Source organism: Pithys albifrons, chromosome 4 (genome assembly GCF_047495875.1).
Source record: "Pithys albifrons albifrons isolate INPA30051 chromosome 4, PitAlb_v1, whole genome shotgun sequence".
NCBI classification, from domain to species: Eukaryota; Metazoa; Chordata; class Aves; order Passeriformes; family Thamnophilidae; genus Pithys; species Pithys albifrons.
The window spans coordinates 10137714-10154716 of NC_092461.1; the positions used below are offsets into that span (position 1 = coordinate 10137714).

The 17003-nt window shown below is 37.9% G+C and overlaps 1 protein-coding gene across 4 annotated transcripts in view; it reads left to right on the top strand.

The window, feature by feature from the left end:
- Positions 1 to 17003, top strand: part of TNS3 (tensin 3) — a 201629-nt gene that overhangs the window by 95931 nt on the left and 88695 nt on the right. For all 4 annotated transcript variants that reach the window (XM_071553419.1, XM_071553418.1, XM_071553421.1 and 1 more), the window contains 5 exons: positions 7147 to 7199; positions 7997 to 8168; positions 12174 to 12224; positions 13778 to 13900; positions 15281 to 15345. In XM_071553419.1, the coding sequence (XP_071409520.1) occupies positions 7147 to 7199; positions 7997 to 8168; positions 12174 to 12224; positions 13778 to 13900; positions 15281 to 15345 (464 nt within the window). The remainder of the gene's footprint in view (positions 1 to 7146; positions 7200 to 7996; positions 8169 to 12173; positions 12225 to 13777; positions 13901 to 15280; positions 15346 to 17003) is intronic.

Genomic DNA, 17003 nt, shown 5'->3' on the forward strand with positions numbered 1-17003 from the left:
AAATTAGAAGAGACTGCTTTAACCTGCCTGACTTTTTTGTCTCTGGGTTTTCTTCTCTCTTCCTCTCTTTCCTTTGCATCTTATTTCATGGCATCTGAACCAGGAAAGACAAGCCCTATTGCTTTTACCTGGCAGTGTGACGGCTAATGGAATATTTTTGACATCAGCTCTTACTGCTTCATAGGAAAGCTGTGTAAACATCAGCTGAGAGAGTTTGTCTTGGTTCTGACACTACCTAGAATTCAAAAAATTTGTTACCTTAATTCTAATGTTTGTGATAGCTCTGAAGTGTGGATGGCACATTCTTACTTGGGAAATCAGAGTTGCATTTTCTTACATTTAGAGGGTTCCTCATGCCCCTATGGACTGGAATATATTTTATTCTTAATATATTTAAAACAAATAAGCTTCTAGTTTCAGCTAAAGGCTGGCAGAAGTGTTTCTGTCACTTTCTATCCAAGAATTGTGTGCACACAATTTTCTGTTAGTTAACAGGGTCCTGAATTTGTGATGAAAGTTCACTTCAGTTTTCATCTCTTGCATCTTAACTAGGTCAGACAGAAATGCAGATTTACTCTGAAGTCTTTCCCTCCATCACCACATTTTCTTTCCACTGTGCACTATTTACTGAGTTAGGAATTATAGGGCACACATACAGGCACTTTGTGTTTAGGTGCTACTGGGTCATGCCATGCAGTACTTCTACAGAGCCTCACCATGAGATAGGTGTGAATTAATACAGAAACCTTTACACTCTGCTCTGTCTTTTGTGCTTTATTACATAGCCTGTGAATAGCATTCATTCAGGAAGCTGTTTCAAAGCTCTAGTGTAGTTTTGAAACTATGCTACAACCAGAACTGAAGCACATGTAATATTTTAGTCAGTTGAAGTAAACTCCTTACCTAATAGTTAATGTAGTAATGCTTAAATATGGATATAGGAAGTTTCTCCATAGAGTTGTAGTAGAACACAGTCCTTTCAGTGTTGACATAACTAACTCACCTGAGTAGGTGTGCTCCTGTTCTATGTGTGAGGGACAAGCACTGGTAGGGCTCGGTGCTGCCCTCACAAAGCTTTGTGTAAACTCCTTGTCTTGAGACGTTGCAGAGTTAAGGCTTCAAAAATATGGTTTTACAAGTGTGAGTATGTATACCTGTGAAATTTTACATTAATTAAAACACTAGTTATGCCTCATTCTCACTTGAATAATGCCTTTATTCAGTATTTTCTTCTAAAGAGTCCTTAAGTAGCCAAAATGTGCTACTTGCTTTCTCCTTGTTATGAATTTCAGTTTCTAAGAAAAGAGCAAAGGATGGCTAGACAGCCCAACTATACCAGGAGCTGTGAGCAGGGCTGCTTTCTTCAGTCTGAGTTGAAAGATGATCTTTCTGCCCTGATTGGTGCCTTGTTGCCCTGGCAGGTTGGTACATAGAACTCTGTATCCAAGTGCCCCACAAACTTGATAAAAATGAGCTGGATTACAAAGCCCTACAGTGAACTTGTTTAGGGGAGCCTGGCCTGTTTTGGCTGAAGTGTGATAGGAAAGAACCATGGGAGCAGCTTTGCCAGCAGGTAAGATAGGTTTTGCCAGAGAGAAGGCAAGCTGGCAGACACTGCAAGGGACACATCAGTCTGGACTCTTGCTGTACACTATACAGGGGAACAGATCATGGTTTTTATAGAACACAGCACGCACAACTAAAATCTGCACTCAGACAAATAATAGCTGTTTGCCATAGAAATGATAAATCTCTTCTGCAGAGTGAACTTCAAAAAATATTTTTAAATAATTTTTACTAAGCAGTGGATACATGTTAGCATAGAGACATTTGTATTCACAATGCCTGAATCTTTTCTACACTAGGAATCATTCTAAAGCCAGAGACCAAATTCTGGGTCTGGTATACAAAATCTGATTCTCATTCAAAACATCCAAACTTACTTCACTGTAATTCAGTAGGAATTATCATGGTGGAGTCCAGCTATCAGTGTAGTTCACTGTCCTGTGTTTTTCTGCAGTATCCTGGAGTACGTAGAGATGTTACACTGTGCCTTAGAGCAGGTTGCAGAATTTGTTCTGATTCCTGTCCATGGCTTGGGGAATGAAAATACATTAAAAATTTGATTCAAGTGTATTCATGTCTGTTAATCAGTCTCTCTATTTGTATTCTTATTTATGGTGATTGGATGATGAGAAATTGCATGGAAAAAGGTTTCATCAGCTAATTAAAAGCTGTGCAAAACGCAGATTAGCTAATCAAATTTTCTGATGCTTATAACAACAGTCAAAATAGGCACAAATAAAATACTTACATCCCAAATCGATCCATGTCATTCTTTCAAAATATATCCTGATACCTTTAACTCACCAATTAGTCATTGATTTACATTTCAGATAGTTGTAGTTTCTACTCGTTGATCCTTGTACCTGTTAATACTCTGATTCAAGAAGAAACCCAGGAGAGAAGCAGATGAGCTGCATGAATGCATGGCAGATCCTGGAGCCCTGAGTTTCCAGCAGTGCTGTTCCTTGCAGGAACATAATATATAGTTCATGTTCAGCTGTCCCAGCTGTTAAAGGCAACCCAGTCCTTGAAACCAGTGTTTCTTATATTCTGCTGAGATAGCTTTTAAAAGCAGATACTGTATTATTATATTATAGTTCAATGCCAGGAACAAGGCCTTGGGAAAGGTAACTGAGTGATTTTATATTTGACTTCCTTAGCCTGTCTTTGACTATAGTCCCAAAAGGGGCAAGTCATTATCTGACCTGGTATTTCTGACCTCATGCATGGCCCACATGTCTAATTTTACTTTAGTATTGGAAACTAGTGGTTTACCTACTAGATTTTTGACTTATTTATTTTTCTAGAGCTGTCAGATAAAACGTCATAACTCAGTGTACTTCTGAAATGCAAAGGAATTTATCTGCAGAAAAACTGATCTCCCTTTACCCTTTGTCCTTTTCATAATCTTTGTGGTGTCTGACGCCCTACCACAGGGGACTTTAGCCTGTGAAGTGTGTAAGCCTGCTGGTTGTAACCTAAGTTTCCTTATGCAGTTCTTGGAAAAGTTGTGGATCATCATCTTGCTGAGATACATGGTTTTTTTTTTTACAGATTTTATTTTTTTTTTGTCAGGCATTATTTTTTACTTGGTAGTCCTCATTTCACTCCTTGAGAATCAGCCTTTGATCACGGCAGATTTAGCAGAAAGGTTATGTCTTATTCCTTCTGTTTCTAGACTTGTGGAGAAGTTGTCTCAATGCCACCTCTGTGCTGTGCAGTGTGAGATGGCCTGTACTGTACCTTTGTCATGTGTTTGCTCTGCTGCTGTGGAGCAACTCAAAGTAAGATTGTAAAGGTATGAAATGCAGAATGCTGGATGGGACAAGCACAAGCTTACTATTTGAGGCAGGCCAGGTAATACACGAGCAACTTCACTATCTTTGGTGCCAGAAGAAGGTGAATAAACAGGGCTGATCTGAAAAGCCTGTTTTGTTCAAGCTATGCTTTAGTTTAATTGGGTTGTTTGGCCCACTTTCTATGCTTCCATTAACATCAGGCTGTGCTAGGTAACTTATGTCTAGTGACTGTTGTAGCCTGGTGAAAGTTATGTAGAATTAAGTATGGGACTGTTTCTTAGCTTCTGTATCATGCCCAGGCTGTACTGGGTTTTGGGATGGTTTTGTCTGAGGACTGAATTTTTGAGAAAGTTGGGGTAACAAGCTCTGTGATGAGCCCAGGACTAGATACAGGAGCAAACGGTGGTAAAAGAAGCAGAAAGGAGTATGTCAAAGGAAAGAGTTGCATGGCTTGAGTTTTTACTGGAAAAGGGCAATGACACTGCACCTTGGATGCAATGAATTTGCTTGTTAATGCAATTCTGTGAGTGGTGAGAGGATGGTTGTCTTTAGAGAAGCAGTTGCTTCCCCCTGCTGGCTTCCGCACAACTGCAGCTAAATTTGACCAAAAGGCTCCTTGCAGTTGTTTATATAGGGATAAATTCCACGTGGTGGTGTTTGTGTGGAACACAAAAATCCCTTAGAACTGAATGAATAGGTGAATAGAAGGTGTTTTCTATTTTGAAAACTGTGTGTCCTATGACTGTTTATGCTGTCTGCATTGCCAGGCAGCCACAGAGAAGCCGCAGAGAATCAGGGGAACAAGAGTCATGGGGAGAAGCTCACAGAAGAATAAGCACAGATCTGTCGTACTGGCAGCATGTGAATCACCAGTTTCACTGAATCTCTACTAGTTACAACTCCAAATTTTTAGCCAGCTGTGTTTAAACACCCCATTTTGAACCACTGTTTTTCATTCCCCTTCATCTTCTCTACTGCTCTTGGTAGGCAGGAAATGAAAATAATACCTAGTTTTGCGAAATTTTCTGTGTAATTGTCCATCCTGGGAGATGCCAGATGGCATTTGATGTCTTGGAAGATTAGCCAAATGTTTTGCCATTATTCCTCCAGTGGGCAGCAAGGCAGAAAACAGTGTTTGGTTGGGTGTTTTTTAGTTTACTTGGATGGAGATGATTTATCTTTATGGGTGGTCTGCCCTGTGCCAGTGAATCCTCTCCTTGGTTAAACTTGTGTTCTGATGGTAGGTGTTTATGACTTAGTCCAGAATGAAAAAATTCCTTCTTATCGGTGAAATGACCTTGAAATCACACAGAAATGTTAGGAAAAACCACAAAGAGGCAGTCACAGAAGTTTGAAGTAGGTTTAATAGTCAATCAAAACCAGAATTCAGGCAGAAGCATGATAAGATATAGCTCATGTTTTCACATTACCTGTTGTGAGAAATGCTGGAACACTTATTCATATTAAGAGCATGTTGTAGGGGTGTGTGTATATATGTTATGTGTTTCATCAAATCTTTAAAAAGCTTTTCCAGTAACCATTTTGCCTCTGTAGTAACTCATGTATTATATCTTTGTTGGGTTTTGCTAAATGTTTTAGCTGTGAAGGGAAAAGTTAGTGGCATAGTCATTGAGAATTGGAAAAAAGAAAAACTGAAGAAAAAAGATTGCATTGCTAGGTACTAGAGAATTAAGCTGCAGAAGAGAGGAGGAAGGGGCTATAATCTAGAGGGCCTGCAGAAGAATGGGTCCGTGTTCTTGATTGTCGATTTGCCAGTAAGTCATTCACTGTAGCTGAGGTGATCATGACCTTAGGAAGATTTAAATAAAATGTGTTAGGTAAGTTTTGTGCACCATAGATAGGCATGGAAAGTTTCATGGTCTGGATCAAAGTATCTTTGAAGATGGTAGAGTTCTATTGATTTTGGTAGCTGTCCAGAATCTGTATAGCAGTGTACCCACAATGACAGACGGAATATTGCAGCTATTTGAGACCATACAATGCAACATGATACAGAGATAAGATATTGTAAGAATTCTTTTTAATTACCAGTGTTGTTTGAAAAGAAGTTTCCTTCAAGTGTCTATAATACAGTTTAAAACACTAACTGATTGCTTATAAGTATAAAAATATATCAGTTAAAATTTTTAAGTTGTACCCGTTGTTGAGTTATGTAAGTTGACAGGACTATCCATTTTTGTATACAGAGCAGGAAAGACTCTACAGTGCTGTGTATTTCAGTAAGTGACATGGCATGCATACAGGTTTTATTTTTTTGCTAGTGGTTTGAATTATGTTTTTGTTCATGTGCTTATATGCTGCATGCTGTTAGGTTACGTGCTAGTTTATATGGCACAGCAGTGTGCGATAGAGAATGATTTTATCCCTTATTTTCCTACCAGAGGAATCTGTTAAATAACTGATTATTCAGGTTGCATGGAGGCTTAGTCATGTAATTTTAATTAAAGGTGGAAGTACTTTTAAGCAGTGGATACATCTGTTTAACCAACAGAGACCAAGGAAGTGGAGGCAGACTCATGATGCTGACTGCTTTCTAATTACCAAAACAAACCAAAATATGCCAAAAGCTATGTCTTGAATTTCAGTTATAGAAATTTATTTGTGGTGGTACCTGTGGTATATTACCTGAAGCCTTTAAAATTCTAAGAAAGGATTGTGTAAAAGGAGCTTGGAAACACTATGAAGTTTCCTCATTTTCTGTTGTCTAAGTAAAGACAGGAACTAGAGAAACTGGGACTTCGGTGAGGTGCATCTTATGCTATCAGTTGTGCTTTAAAATTTGCCAGAACAGTTCAATTTCCGAAATTCTGGAAGGAAATGTGCCACTTTCATGCTTGTATGTGTCTTAGCTACTCCCAGATTCTGATGTACAGCATCACTTCTTGGAAAGTTTCAAGGCCTCTCCATTCAAACATAGTTTATTTGGTTTGGGAATACTTGTCAGGTGTGTGCCAAAATAGATAGGGTTTATTCGCTTTCTAGCTCTTTCTCTTAATCTAAATAAACTTTGATGTGCATTTTTTATGTATATTAACTATAAATTCAGGATGGGGAGAGGAGTGAATAGTCTTTCACCTGTGGAGTTAGTGATGCATGTTATTAATTTGAACTTCATATTTTCTGTATGAAAATGTCTTACACATATTTAAATGCTAAAAACCCACAGTGTATAAAGTAAAAATATATAAAATAATATATATAGAAAGCTAAAAAAATATATATAGATATAGCTAAGTGTGAAGTGATTTGTTTTTATTTTTTATTCAATATTAGTATAGTAGTAGGTGTCCTTTTCCCCCCTTTTATTAAGCTTCATGAAAGAGAATATTTTCTATTGCTATTATTGAACAAATGGAGCTACAAAAATAAACTACTACACAGTAAATTCTCAGGAGTCTTACACAGGAATATATTGAGTATATATTTCAATATTGTCATAAGGAAATCAGTTGAGAGGAACTTGCATTTGCAGGTTTGTACAAAAATCCAAGTTTCATCTCAAAGTCCACTATGTTGTCTCTAATCTTAATGCAGTTACCAAGAGCACAAAAGACTTCCCTCCAGTAGTGAGTTGGAAGAGGTAATAGAGAGTTAGACATAACCTGGCCACAAACCACAGTGTTTGCATTCAAAACACAGGGCAATGATCCTCTGGTATCCTCTTGTTATAGTTAGCATAATAAATGAGGAAAAAAGGCAGAAACATTGACCTTCGCGCCAACAAGCTCCTGGATTGAGTGTTCTGCTTTCTTTGTTGCAGAATTCCAGCAGTGCTTCAAAGAACCCTGCTTTCACTTGTGACAAAGTATCACGGTAAGTATTTCTTTGGTATTTTGTGTAGCTGTGTCAAGTCTGGCTGTGGTAGGTTTAGGTTTTGTTATTTGTGGTTGTGATTTTGGTGAGTTCAGTCTTCTGCAAGAACCATTTTTACAGTCTGTCTGAGAAAACAACTGGGCATATTTGCTGAGCTTACTTTTCATTTAATGACTCTAATATTCTGATTGTTCCATTAAGAAGGACAAGGTAAGGGGTCTGGTTATGCCCTTAACCTGGAAAAGAAAGAAAAGTTAGAGTAAACAGTATCCATAGATTAACCTGTGAAATTATTGAATCACATTCGTGTCTATTGCAGTTTGGGGACTGGTTTTAGATTCACTGCAGTGATACTCAGAGCAGATTTGAAGACCTGCAGTGTTTTACAGAGCAGTGGTGAATCTACCAACTTGTAAACCATTTGCAGAATTCTACAGAGAGATGTGTGCAGACATGAGTCCCTACAAGTTTTCTATTTAACTCCCAAATTTCTTGTGCTACTATTTGCCAAGAGTGCTTGTATTCATTTTACTGCTTTTCCACATTACTGGTTGCAGGATTTTTTCACTATGATTTTGATGTGAAGAACTCTGATATCAGTTTGGCTAACTCCATTTGTGTCCTGAATGGAATAATATGAGCTCTGTAGACATTTAATGAGTTATTATTGTAATGAAATTATTGGAAACATCCGATGCTTGACTGTAGGAAATGCAAGTTGCAGTGTCTTCCCATTAATATGCTGTGTTTGTTCTTGGCTGCTTTGCTGTGAACTGCCATATCTGATTTCTTCACAGAAGTGCAGACTTTGATCACATTATGGAGGAAGGCTATGAACTTGACCTGACTTACATCACAGAGCGGATTATTGCTGTGTCTTTCCCTGCTAGCTGTTCTGAGGACACTTACCTCCACAATCTCCAGGATGTCACCCGAATGCTCAAGTCCAAACATGGCGATAATTACTTGGTACGTGTAAGATGAGTCTTTTGTGATACATCTTCTTTTGTCCTACAGGAAGACTACTGATACTCCACATATACCATTATGAACTAAAAGTCATTCTTTGGTCCACTTTTACAGCCTTGCAAGCAAGTGCAACATTTTCAGTGGTTCTTTAAGCTGCTGGGCAAGGGCAGATACTGAAAGCACATTTTTGCTGGTGCACTGCTGTCTCTGTTGTAATAACACATAGTCAAATGCTGTAGAATAATCGCACTGACTGTTTTCATTATCCAAGGCAAGCTTTTCAAAGATACACACCATGCAATGTGGAATGTGCTCTTTTTTTCTGCAGTCAGCTATCTCTGGTCCCTCAGGTGGGTATCTGATAGTTTCTTGCCATTGTGTCTTCACTATGTCTGTCTATAGTATATATTGTGAAACAACATGTAAAAGCAGGGTTGCTGTTTGTGTGTTCTGTCCAGATCTTTCTCATTAACTTGTTCTAGATGCATTTTGTTTCTTGCTGTTTAGTTTCCTGTAGGAAATTAGGTTGTGAGCAAATCTGTAGTGATCTCCATGTGCAGATTTTTAAATGTTTTCTTTTTTTTTTCCTGGCTAGTGCCATGGCATATATTGTCTCAGCTTGTTCTATGAAAGTGAATTTAAAACAAAGCCAGTATTTTAGTTGCTTTTTTTCTACTACTAGCTTTTTAGTTAGTGTGTATAAACTATTAAAGTCAAATATGATTTAAATAAGTTATTTTTTCCTCTCAAGCGGAGATGTCATAGGTGCATTATGAACCAGATTGTCCTCAAGATGCATGTGTAATAATTGTGACATGGTCTGATGTCCCCAGCATTCAGCTTTGGTGCTCTTGACTTCTCTTTCATGAGACACTGGTACCTAAGGAGGCTCAAAATAGTAATAGTTTGAAGGTGACCTATACATAAAGCTTTAGAGATGCAAATTCAGCTATTCTCAGTGGCCTTTTCTATGGGACAGCAGTATAAGCCTGTTGTCTCAATCCAGTTACATGTCACTGTTTGTAGTACAAAACTCTGATAAATGGTAATTCATGTTCAGTATGTCCTCTCTCTGAGAGGAATTGTAGTCAGTTTCTCTTGCAAAGCTGGATGTTTTTTCATTGTGCTTTAGTTTTGTTCTATTTATTAATTTATTTTCTAATTTGTATTTTGGAAATCAGCTGTCTTGGTCAAAAGAAAGCTTGATGCCTTCTGCTCCAAGTATGTTTCTGTGAATTCACAAGATAACTTGACAAACCACAGCCAGGTTGTAGATTCAGAGAGCTTGTTTGTTTTTAAACTATCTTTTGTTTCTTATGTTTTGAACACCTCTTCAGCCTGCTCAAGAGGCACATATGTATCAGCAAAGGAAAAAGCCCCCAAAATCTCCATGAAATGGTGTGCAAGTCAGCAGTTCTGCTGAGGTTGATAAGGACAGTTCTACTCTTTTGCTGGGTCAGTCTCAGCTAGCGGAACATATACTACAAATCAGCGTTTGTCAATTTTGTCAAGTTGTTCTCTTTTCACTATAGTTGATAGTGAGAACAGAGAAGGGAATGATACACCCAAAGAATTGGGTGAGTGCATTGTTTCCTGTTTGAGTCTGTTTGTTATGAAGAGTATGAACAAAAAATCACAAATATCTAATTTCTCTTAAGAGTAGAGGATTATACTTTGACAGTCTGAGACCAGACTCCTTATGAAAGCCTGGCCATAGCTTACAGTAAATTTTTCTCTGCTTAGTTGTCCTAAATAAAAAAAAATCTTCAATGCAGACTTTGGTACCTGGAAGAAATGTGACTTCTCCAACAGGTAACAATGTAGAAACGGATGCTATGGCTCCTCTTTCTTGTACCAAAATACAAGTAAGTAGACCTAGGATAAGCCAAAAAGGGATTAAAAAAGAATGCATTTAACCTTCCACTGTGTTAAGGCTTTACTCCAGCCAGTAACTTGATCCCACACAGCCGCTCACTCACTTCCCGATAGTGGGATGGGGGAGAGAGCCGGAAGAGTAAAAGTGAGAAAAGGCACAGCTTGAGATAGACAGTTTAATAGGTAAAATAGAAGCCACGCAAAGCAAGGAGCTCATTCACTGCTTCCCACAGCAGGCAGGTATCCACCCATCTCCAGGAAAGCAGGTCTTTGCATAGTGGTGACCTGGGGAGACAAACATCATTACCCTGAATGCCTCCACTTCTTTCTTCCCAGGCTTAATATGCTGAGCATGTCATATAATATGGACAATCTCTTTGGCCAGTTGGGGTCAGCTGCCCTGGCTGTGTCCTCTTCCAACTTCTTGTGCACCACCAGCCCACTCGTTGGGGGGGTGGTGTGAGAGACAGAAAAGCCCATGGCACTGTGTAAGTGCTGCCCAGCAATAATGGAGACATCCCCCCATGTTACCAACACCATTTTCAACATAAATCCAAACTACTGTGAGCTACTGTGAAGAAAATTAAGTCTACCCCAGATAAAACCCCCACACACTGGCATCTATTTATAGCATATGTTCTCTTCAAAGACTTCTGTGATGTCTTGTTTTGTTGTTACATGAGAAATGTTGGTTCTTGTATCTTCTGGACTTTATTCTAATACTGAGAGAAGTCCTGGAGTATCTCAGTTATATCTCACTATAACTTGACAGAGACTTGGGGACAATGGTGTTTTTGAGTTTGATCCAGCAGTGACAAATATCCATCATGAACAGGACTGTATTCTGACACACATGAATTTTACATTGATCTTAAATAAAACAACAAGAAAAATGAATAAAAAAGTTATTATACATAACCCTTTTGTTTCCTATGGAAAATTTTAGTTAACTGATTTCTTAACATAGCTTTATCACTGATTTTAAGTATTCTGTACTGAGAACTGCAACTCTTAATTTGTTTGCAAATACTAAAGCTAACAGGAAACTAGAAAAAAGTTTTTCTCATTTGTAGAAGACACTTTTGGTTTCCATCTATGTCCATGATGGGATTGCACATTTTTAGGTACCACATCAGTGAGCAGCAGGCACCAGTTTCTAGAAGGGAAATTATATAGTTCTTTAACCTGTTTGGCTTTTGGCTGCTTTGCTGAGCCAGCAGAGGTTAATGCCAAAAGGTAACATTTCAGAAAAATGTTGCACTTTAAAAAAGGGTTCTTAAATTGTCCTTGGGTAATATTAAACATCACAATGGACACATCTCATATTTACTCTTTCTCAAATTTATGATCTGTTTATCCCATTCTAACAGTGTAATGAGACCTTTTCCAATGATTATGTCACCTGTACTTAATTTGTGGTGTGAAATAGCCACACTGTGTATGAAAATCTACCTCAGTTGCATTGTTTCAGTTCTTCAGTATTTGTATTTCAGCTTTTTGTTATTGATTGATCTTGATTGTACTTTCTTATGAAAGAGTCAGTTATACTTGTATAGACTGCTTTCTTTTTGTTCATTTTACAGTCTGTTTCTGTAACTGTTCCTTATTTAGCACTAAGTGTTTGGTAACTTGTTATCTGAGGAGTTAACAGAAGAGTTGGAAGATCACATAGGCTAAGCTGTAATTAAATAGCTATGTCATATTGTCCCTGCAAAATTTTACAGATTTTCTTGTCAGCCAGCAAATTTGAATATTTAATGCTATACTAACCTCACAGACTTTTCATAGTTAATTCTTATACTGTGCAGTTTTTTTGCATGATGCCCAGGTCTCTCAATATACCTCTAACTCAAATCCATGCAAAATCATTAAGAGGTAGTAGAATTTTAATTGTCCTTTTTTGAAATGTGCATTTAGTTTCAGCTTCATCATATAACAACTAAATACCTAAAATATATTTGCTAGTGCTACCTGACTTCAAATATTAATTCAGTTTAGTAGAACAGTGGGTAAACCTGAAGCCATATCACTGTTATTTCTTGTAATTTTCATGTTTAAAATACAGCTGTTTACTACATAAATTATAGAGTCTTGATGGTTGATATTTTTTCTTTTTTTTTCTCTGAACAGGTATTAAACCTCTCTGAAAAGAGATATGACCTCGCCAAGCTTAACCCAAAGGTATTGTCTTCCATAACATCTCATTCTAGTGGTAAATACAACTTAAATGGCCTAATAAGCCCTGAAGCTATTCAAGTGTTGGTATACAGAGTAAGAGAACAAGTTTTGAAAGATGATAAAAAGCCCCATGTGCACCCCATTTTATTTTTTCCCAAGGCCTGTTTTGTGTTTCTTAGGTCTGTGTTTTACATAGCTGTTGCTTTCTTAGATTTTACACACAGGACCTGAAGCCTGTTGTGACTTGTGAAAAACGCTTATTGAGTGCTATGAATTTTCCTTTAAGTATCTTAATGTCTTCGTGCATTCACAGGGTACTGGGATTGTTCCCTGTAATGTACATTCAGATAGCTGAAGGCAGTGAATTTGGTTCATAAAGGGTTTCCCTTTTGTACGCCCTTTACGTGGTTCTCTGCACAATGTATGTATGGCCAAACTTCGTGAACGAAGACTTGGGAAGGGCTCTCCCCAGGTGGGGGTGTGCCCTTCGAGCCTGCGCAGTGGATTTTTTAGGTGAGGCACAGCATGCGCAGAACTGGCCCCACCGTTTCAGTCCTGAGGTCCATCTGCCACGGCTGAGCGAGCTTGGACAGTGACAGTGAGTCCTCAGGACTGTCTGCAGCAGCCGATACTAACCGGGGCTGACCCTGCTGAGCATCCGAGATCTGACGGGATTGGATGGCAGGGAGGCTTGAACTGCCCGATACGGTCTCCACTGAGACTCGAACTCAGGACCTTGGGATCCAGAGTCTGGAGTGCTCACCATTACACCACGGGACCGCCCATCTCTGCACAATAGAGACATAAGGAATGTCAGAATGATTTGTCTCTTGTTGTTCCTCACTAATTGTTGTATTTGTTTGTTGTAAAAAAATGGTGTGTAGGTACTCTTCAGCGTCTATTATAAGGTCAGAGTAGCACAGGTGTGTATTTACCCAGTAGATCTACATGGATATATGTTACCTGAGTAAAGTAGTAAAAGAACTCTTAATTTTAACCTTTTGAGTGCTGTATTGGTCATGAAGGGTTTAAATTGTTCATGGTTACTGATTTTGTTACTGTTAAACATGCATATAGGTTGAATAAACAGTATTATGTAGTGAATAAAGCTGAGTAGAAGATATGAACAAAATTCTGAGATGCTGTAGCTGTTGCTCATGAAGGAAATAAATTTCAAATCATTTGAAACCAATGAAAAATACATTCTTTGTTCTAATTCTGACCCTCTTTACTGTTACAAAGTACCTGAATTTCTGATTGAAATATCTGTAAGAACTTGTGGTCTTCAGAAATATTGTCAAGTGGTTGGTGAGATTAGGGAACGAGGGGTGGAATTTTTGTTTATTTACTTCTATAAAAATACCAGAATCTTAAAAACAAATGAATTTCTTTCTTCCCCTTAAGAAACCTCTAAGCATCATGGCATTTGAATGGCACGGTTATCTGTCATTGGAAAAACTATGGAGACTTTGGAGCACCAGTTATTTGAATACAGATTATAATGTGTGACACTGTGGTCATGGTCTCTCTTGTAAATGTTCCTTGTTTAACTGCAGATTATGGATGTGGGGTGGCCTGATCTCCATGCTCCACTTCTTGATAAGGTGTGCACCATCTGCAAGGCTATGGAGTCATGGCTGAACAGTGATCCTCAACACGTGGTGGTGATACATTGCAGGGTAAGTGAGCTTTGTGTATACACATTGCCTATTCAGTTTCAAAAACATTATCCTTTATTCTTACTCATTTTAAAAAATAATAAGTATGATCTGTTTTCAGTGTTGGAAACAGTGTGCCAGATCTTCAGTTGATAAAAGTAAGCTGAAATCCACTGATCTTGAGTGATTGTTATAGATTGCTCTTTATGATGACGGCAGGTATGGCATGCAGTGATGTTAACTCACATCATGCAAAGATCACTGTTACTTTTCTAGGTGTATTTAGAAGCTTGAGGTTTTTCCAGCTTGATAGGAAACTCTTTAGACACTCTTCATATTCTGTGACATTCAGGAATTTTGTTGCAGGACAAGGTTTTAACTGCAGTGCCTCATAGCAGAGCTACCAGAGTGCCCTGTTACTTTCCCTTGCTTGGTCACAATGAAGAGAAATAAAGAAAAACCTTTGTCTGAGTTGGTAGCTATGCTGGTGACACCTGAGGCAAAACTCTTTCTGTATCACTGGTAGATGTTATTCTAAACAAAAGGACAGTGATAATGGGACCAAAACTTCTCTTCAAGTCAGGTTGTATAGTCCCTAGTCCTGACTTTCTTAGACAGAATACCATTATCATATGAAACACTTGAAGTCTTTCTAGTTGCAGGACTGCAACCAGGAGAACAGCCCATCCACTGGGCAAAAGAAAAGGGAAAGTATTTCTAGATATACAGTTACATACAAATTGATAATGCATGTTGTTGCTTAAAGCTTTTTGGTAATTTTGGTTTCCAGCTGCAAAAATAGATACAGCCACATACGTGTATCAGCTGAGAGACTGAAAATGTTTTGAAATCCATGAGAATTACTGCTTGGTAAATTGTACTGAATTTGTCATGTAAATTTATTTTAAACCATTTTGGAACATTTTTTAAAATTATCCATGGAAAGTCAGTTGTAAATCTCAGGTGTTGGGGAGGTAAAAATACGTAAACCTGTTGGAAAGTCATGTCCTTTTCAAAATAGATACTTTGTAGCATTTGATGCTATAAAATGCAGCACTGTCTAAACTTGTGAATGGTTTCTGGAAAAAAAATAAAATATTAGAACAGTTGATACAATTTTTCTTCTTTTTTCCCCCCAGATAATTCCTTTAAATCGGTAAGACTTGACAGGCATGCACATAGAAATCCTATTTAGTGGATTTTGTTGTCATTTTTAAGCCAGCTTGCATTGACAGATAAGCTGCTGCCCATTATTTCCACCCTTCCATCAACACAGGGGATGCATGAGTAAAAGGACTGTCTGAATCTCATGTCTTAAAATTGTATATGCTATGGGTCTTAAATAAAAATAACTTATTTATTAAATTATTGGGCATTATCATTCCCTTTTTCCTAATACAGGGAGGAAAAGGAAGGATAGGCGTAGTCATATCATCGTATATGCACTTCATCAATGTTTCTGCAAGGTAAGTGGAAATAATGCATGTTGTGTGTTTTTTACAATGACCATCAGGGAAAATGCCTTTTAGTTGAGTGCTGTCTTTCAGTTTGTTGTTTGTCAATTCTGGTTTGTCAGATTTTCTTCTCAAAGAGTCTTGCAGCATGTCTTTAATGGAGCTGCTTTCATGACAGACTTTTCTTGTAGTCCTGTTTTCAGCAGGAGGTTGGACTAGGTGACACTCCAACATCTCTTTGAAACTGAGATTTTTAATGTTTTGCAGGAAATTTTTCTAAAGGATGTTTCAAGATGAATGGTGAAACGTGCAGGAAACCATTTTTATATAATGATAACATCTTCATTCTATTAAACCTCTCTATTTGCCACATCCATCAAGTAGCTGCTTTTGAGTCAGTGAGAAATTATTTTTAAAGTACTTAAGGAAAAAGAACTGGAAACAGTATTTGACTAGAAAATTCCTAGACGTTGATCAAAGTGAAGAATGCAGTTTAAGACATAATCCAATCTTTGTTTTGTAGTCAATGCAAACAGTAGATGTTTGATTACTTGATTTTATTTGGTTTCTTTGAAATGCTCAAATTATGAAATGACAATTGATAATTTATGTCAACAAAGATAAAATTTAACAAATGGTCTCAGAAAGGATAAAATGTGTTCTTGGGAGTTTTCTTGGCTTTTAACCATATCATTTTCCCTTGATTTATATATACATACATAAATGTATAAAAATAAAAATTCCTTCTAAATGCTATGGTTAAATCAAATTTGGTTCTGAATTGACACCAGCCTGTCAGTAATACATTTGATCCACTACTGTAGTTGATGGAGTCTTAAATCACTAGAGGTTGATGGCAAATTACTGATGGATTTCAGTAAAATGAGAATCTCAGAAAGTAATCTGTGTTGGCCAAGGTAAGCCCCATCAAGAGGTTATTATAGACCAAGAAACTGGGGGCATTGTGTACACCAATATGTGCTGAAAAAAACCCTTGAATTACTGCTTGAATTTGTTCAAGTAGTAATTTCAGCAGTGTTTGCCCCAGTTTCATAATATTTTGTTGAGAAGTATTGTGAATGACACAATCTGTCAGGTGAGGTTAGTACAGTGCTGTGGTGTGATCTCAGTGTTACAATCCTTAAAGTTGTCGTTCTTAAAGGTGGTTCCTGGCTATAAATACACTTTAGTAATGCCATTGCAATCACATCCACGTGTTGTTCTGTTAAGCCCAGCAATGAAAGGTATCATTGTTGCTGTTACTGTTGATTTTCTTTTCTCATTGCTGTTTCCAGTAAATTGTTCTTATGCTAAAAAGGAAAACCCATGATCTTTGCCTTTTGTGCCTCCAATTCAATTCTCTCCATCTCGCTGCTGGGGATGGAGAATGTGGTTTAGAGTCACAGTGGGAGCTCTAAATTGGAGAATACCATTCCTAAACCATGGCAACATGCCAAAAAATCTAGGCTTAGTGAAGTATCGTGAATTTAGGGTTAGCACTGCTCCTATGAAGACAGACTGAGAGGGTTAGGGCTGGGGTTCAGCCTGAAGAAGAGGAGGCTCCAGGGAGATCTTCTGGCAGTCTTCCAGTACCTAAAGGGAGCCTACAAGAAGGATGGAGTGGAACTTTTTCGAGGTAATGAAGTGTTAGGACAAGGGAGATGGCTATA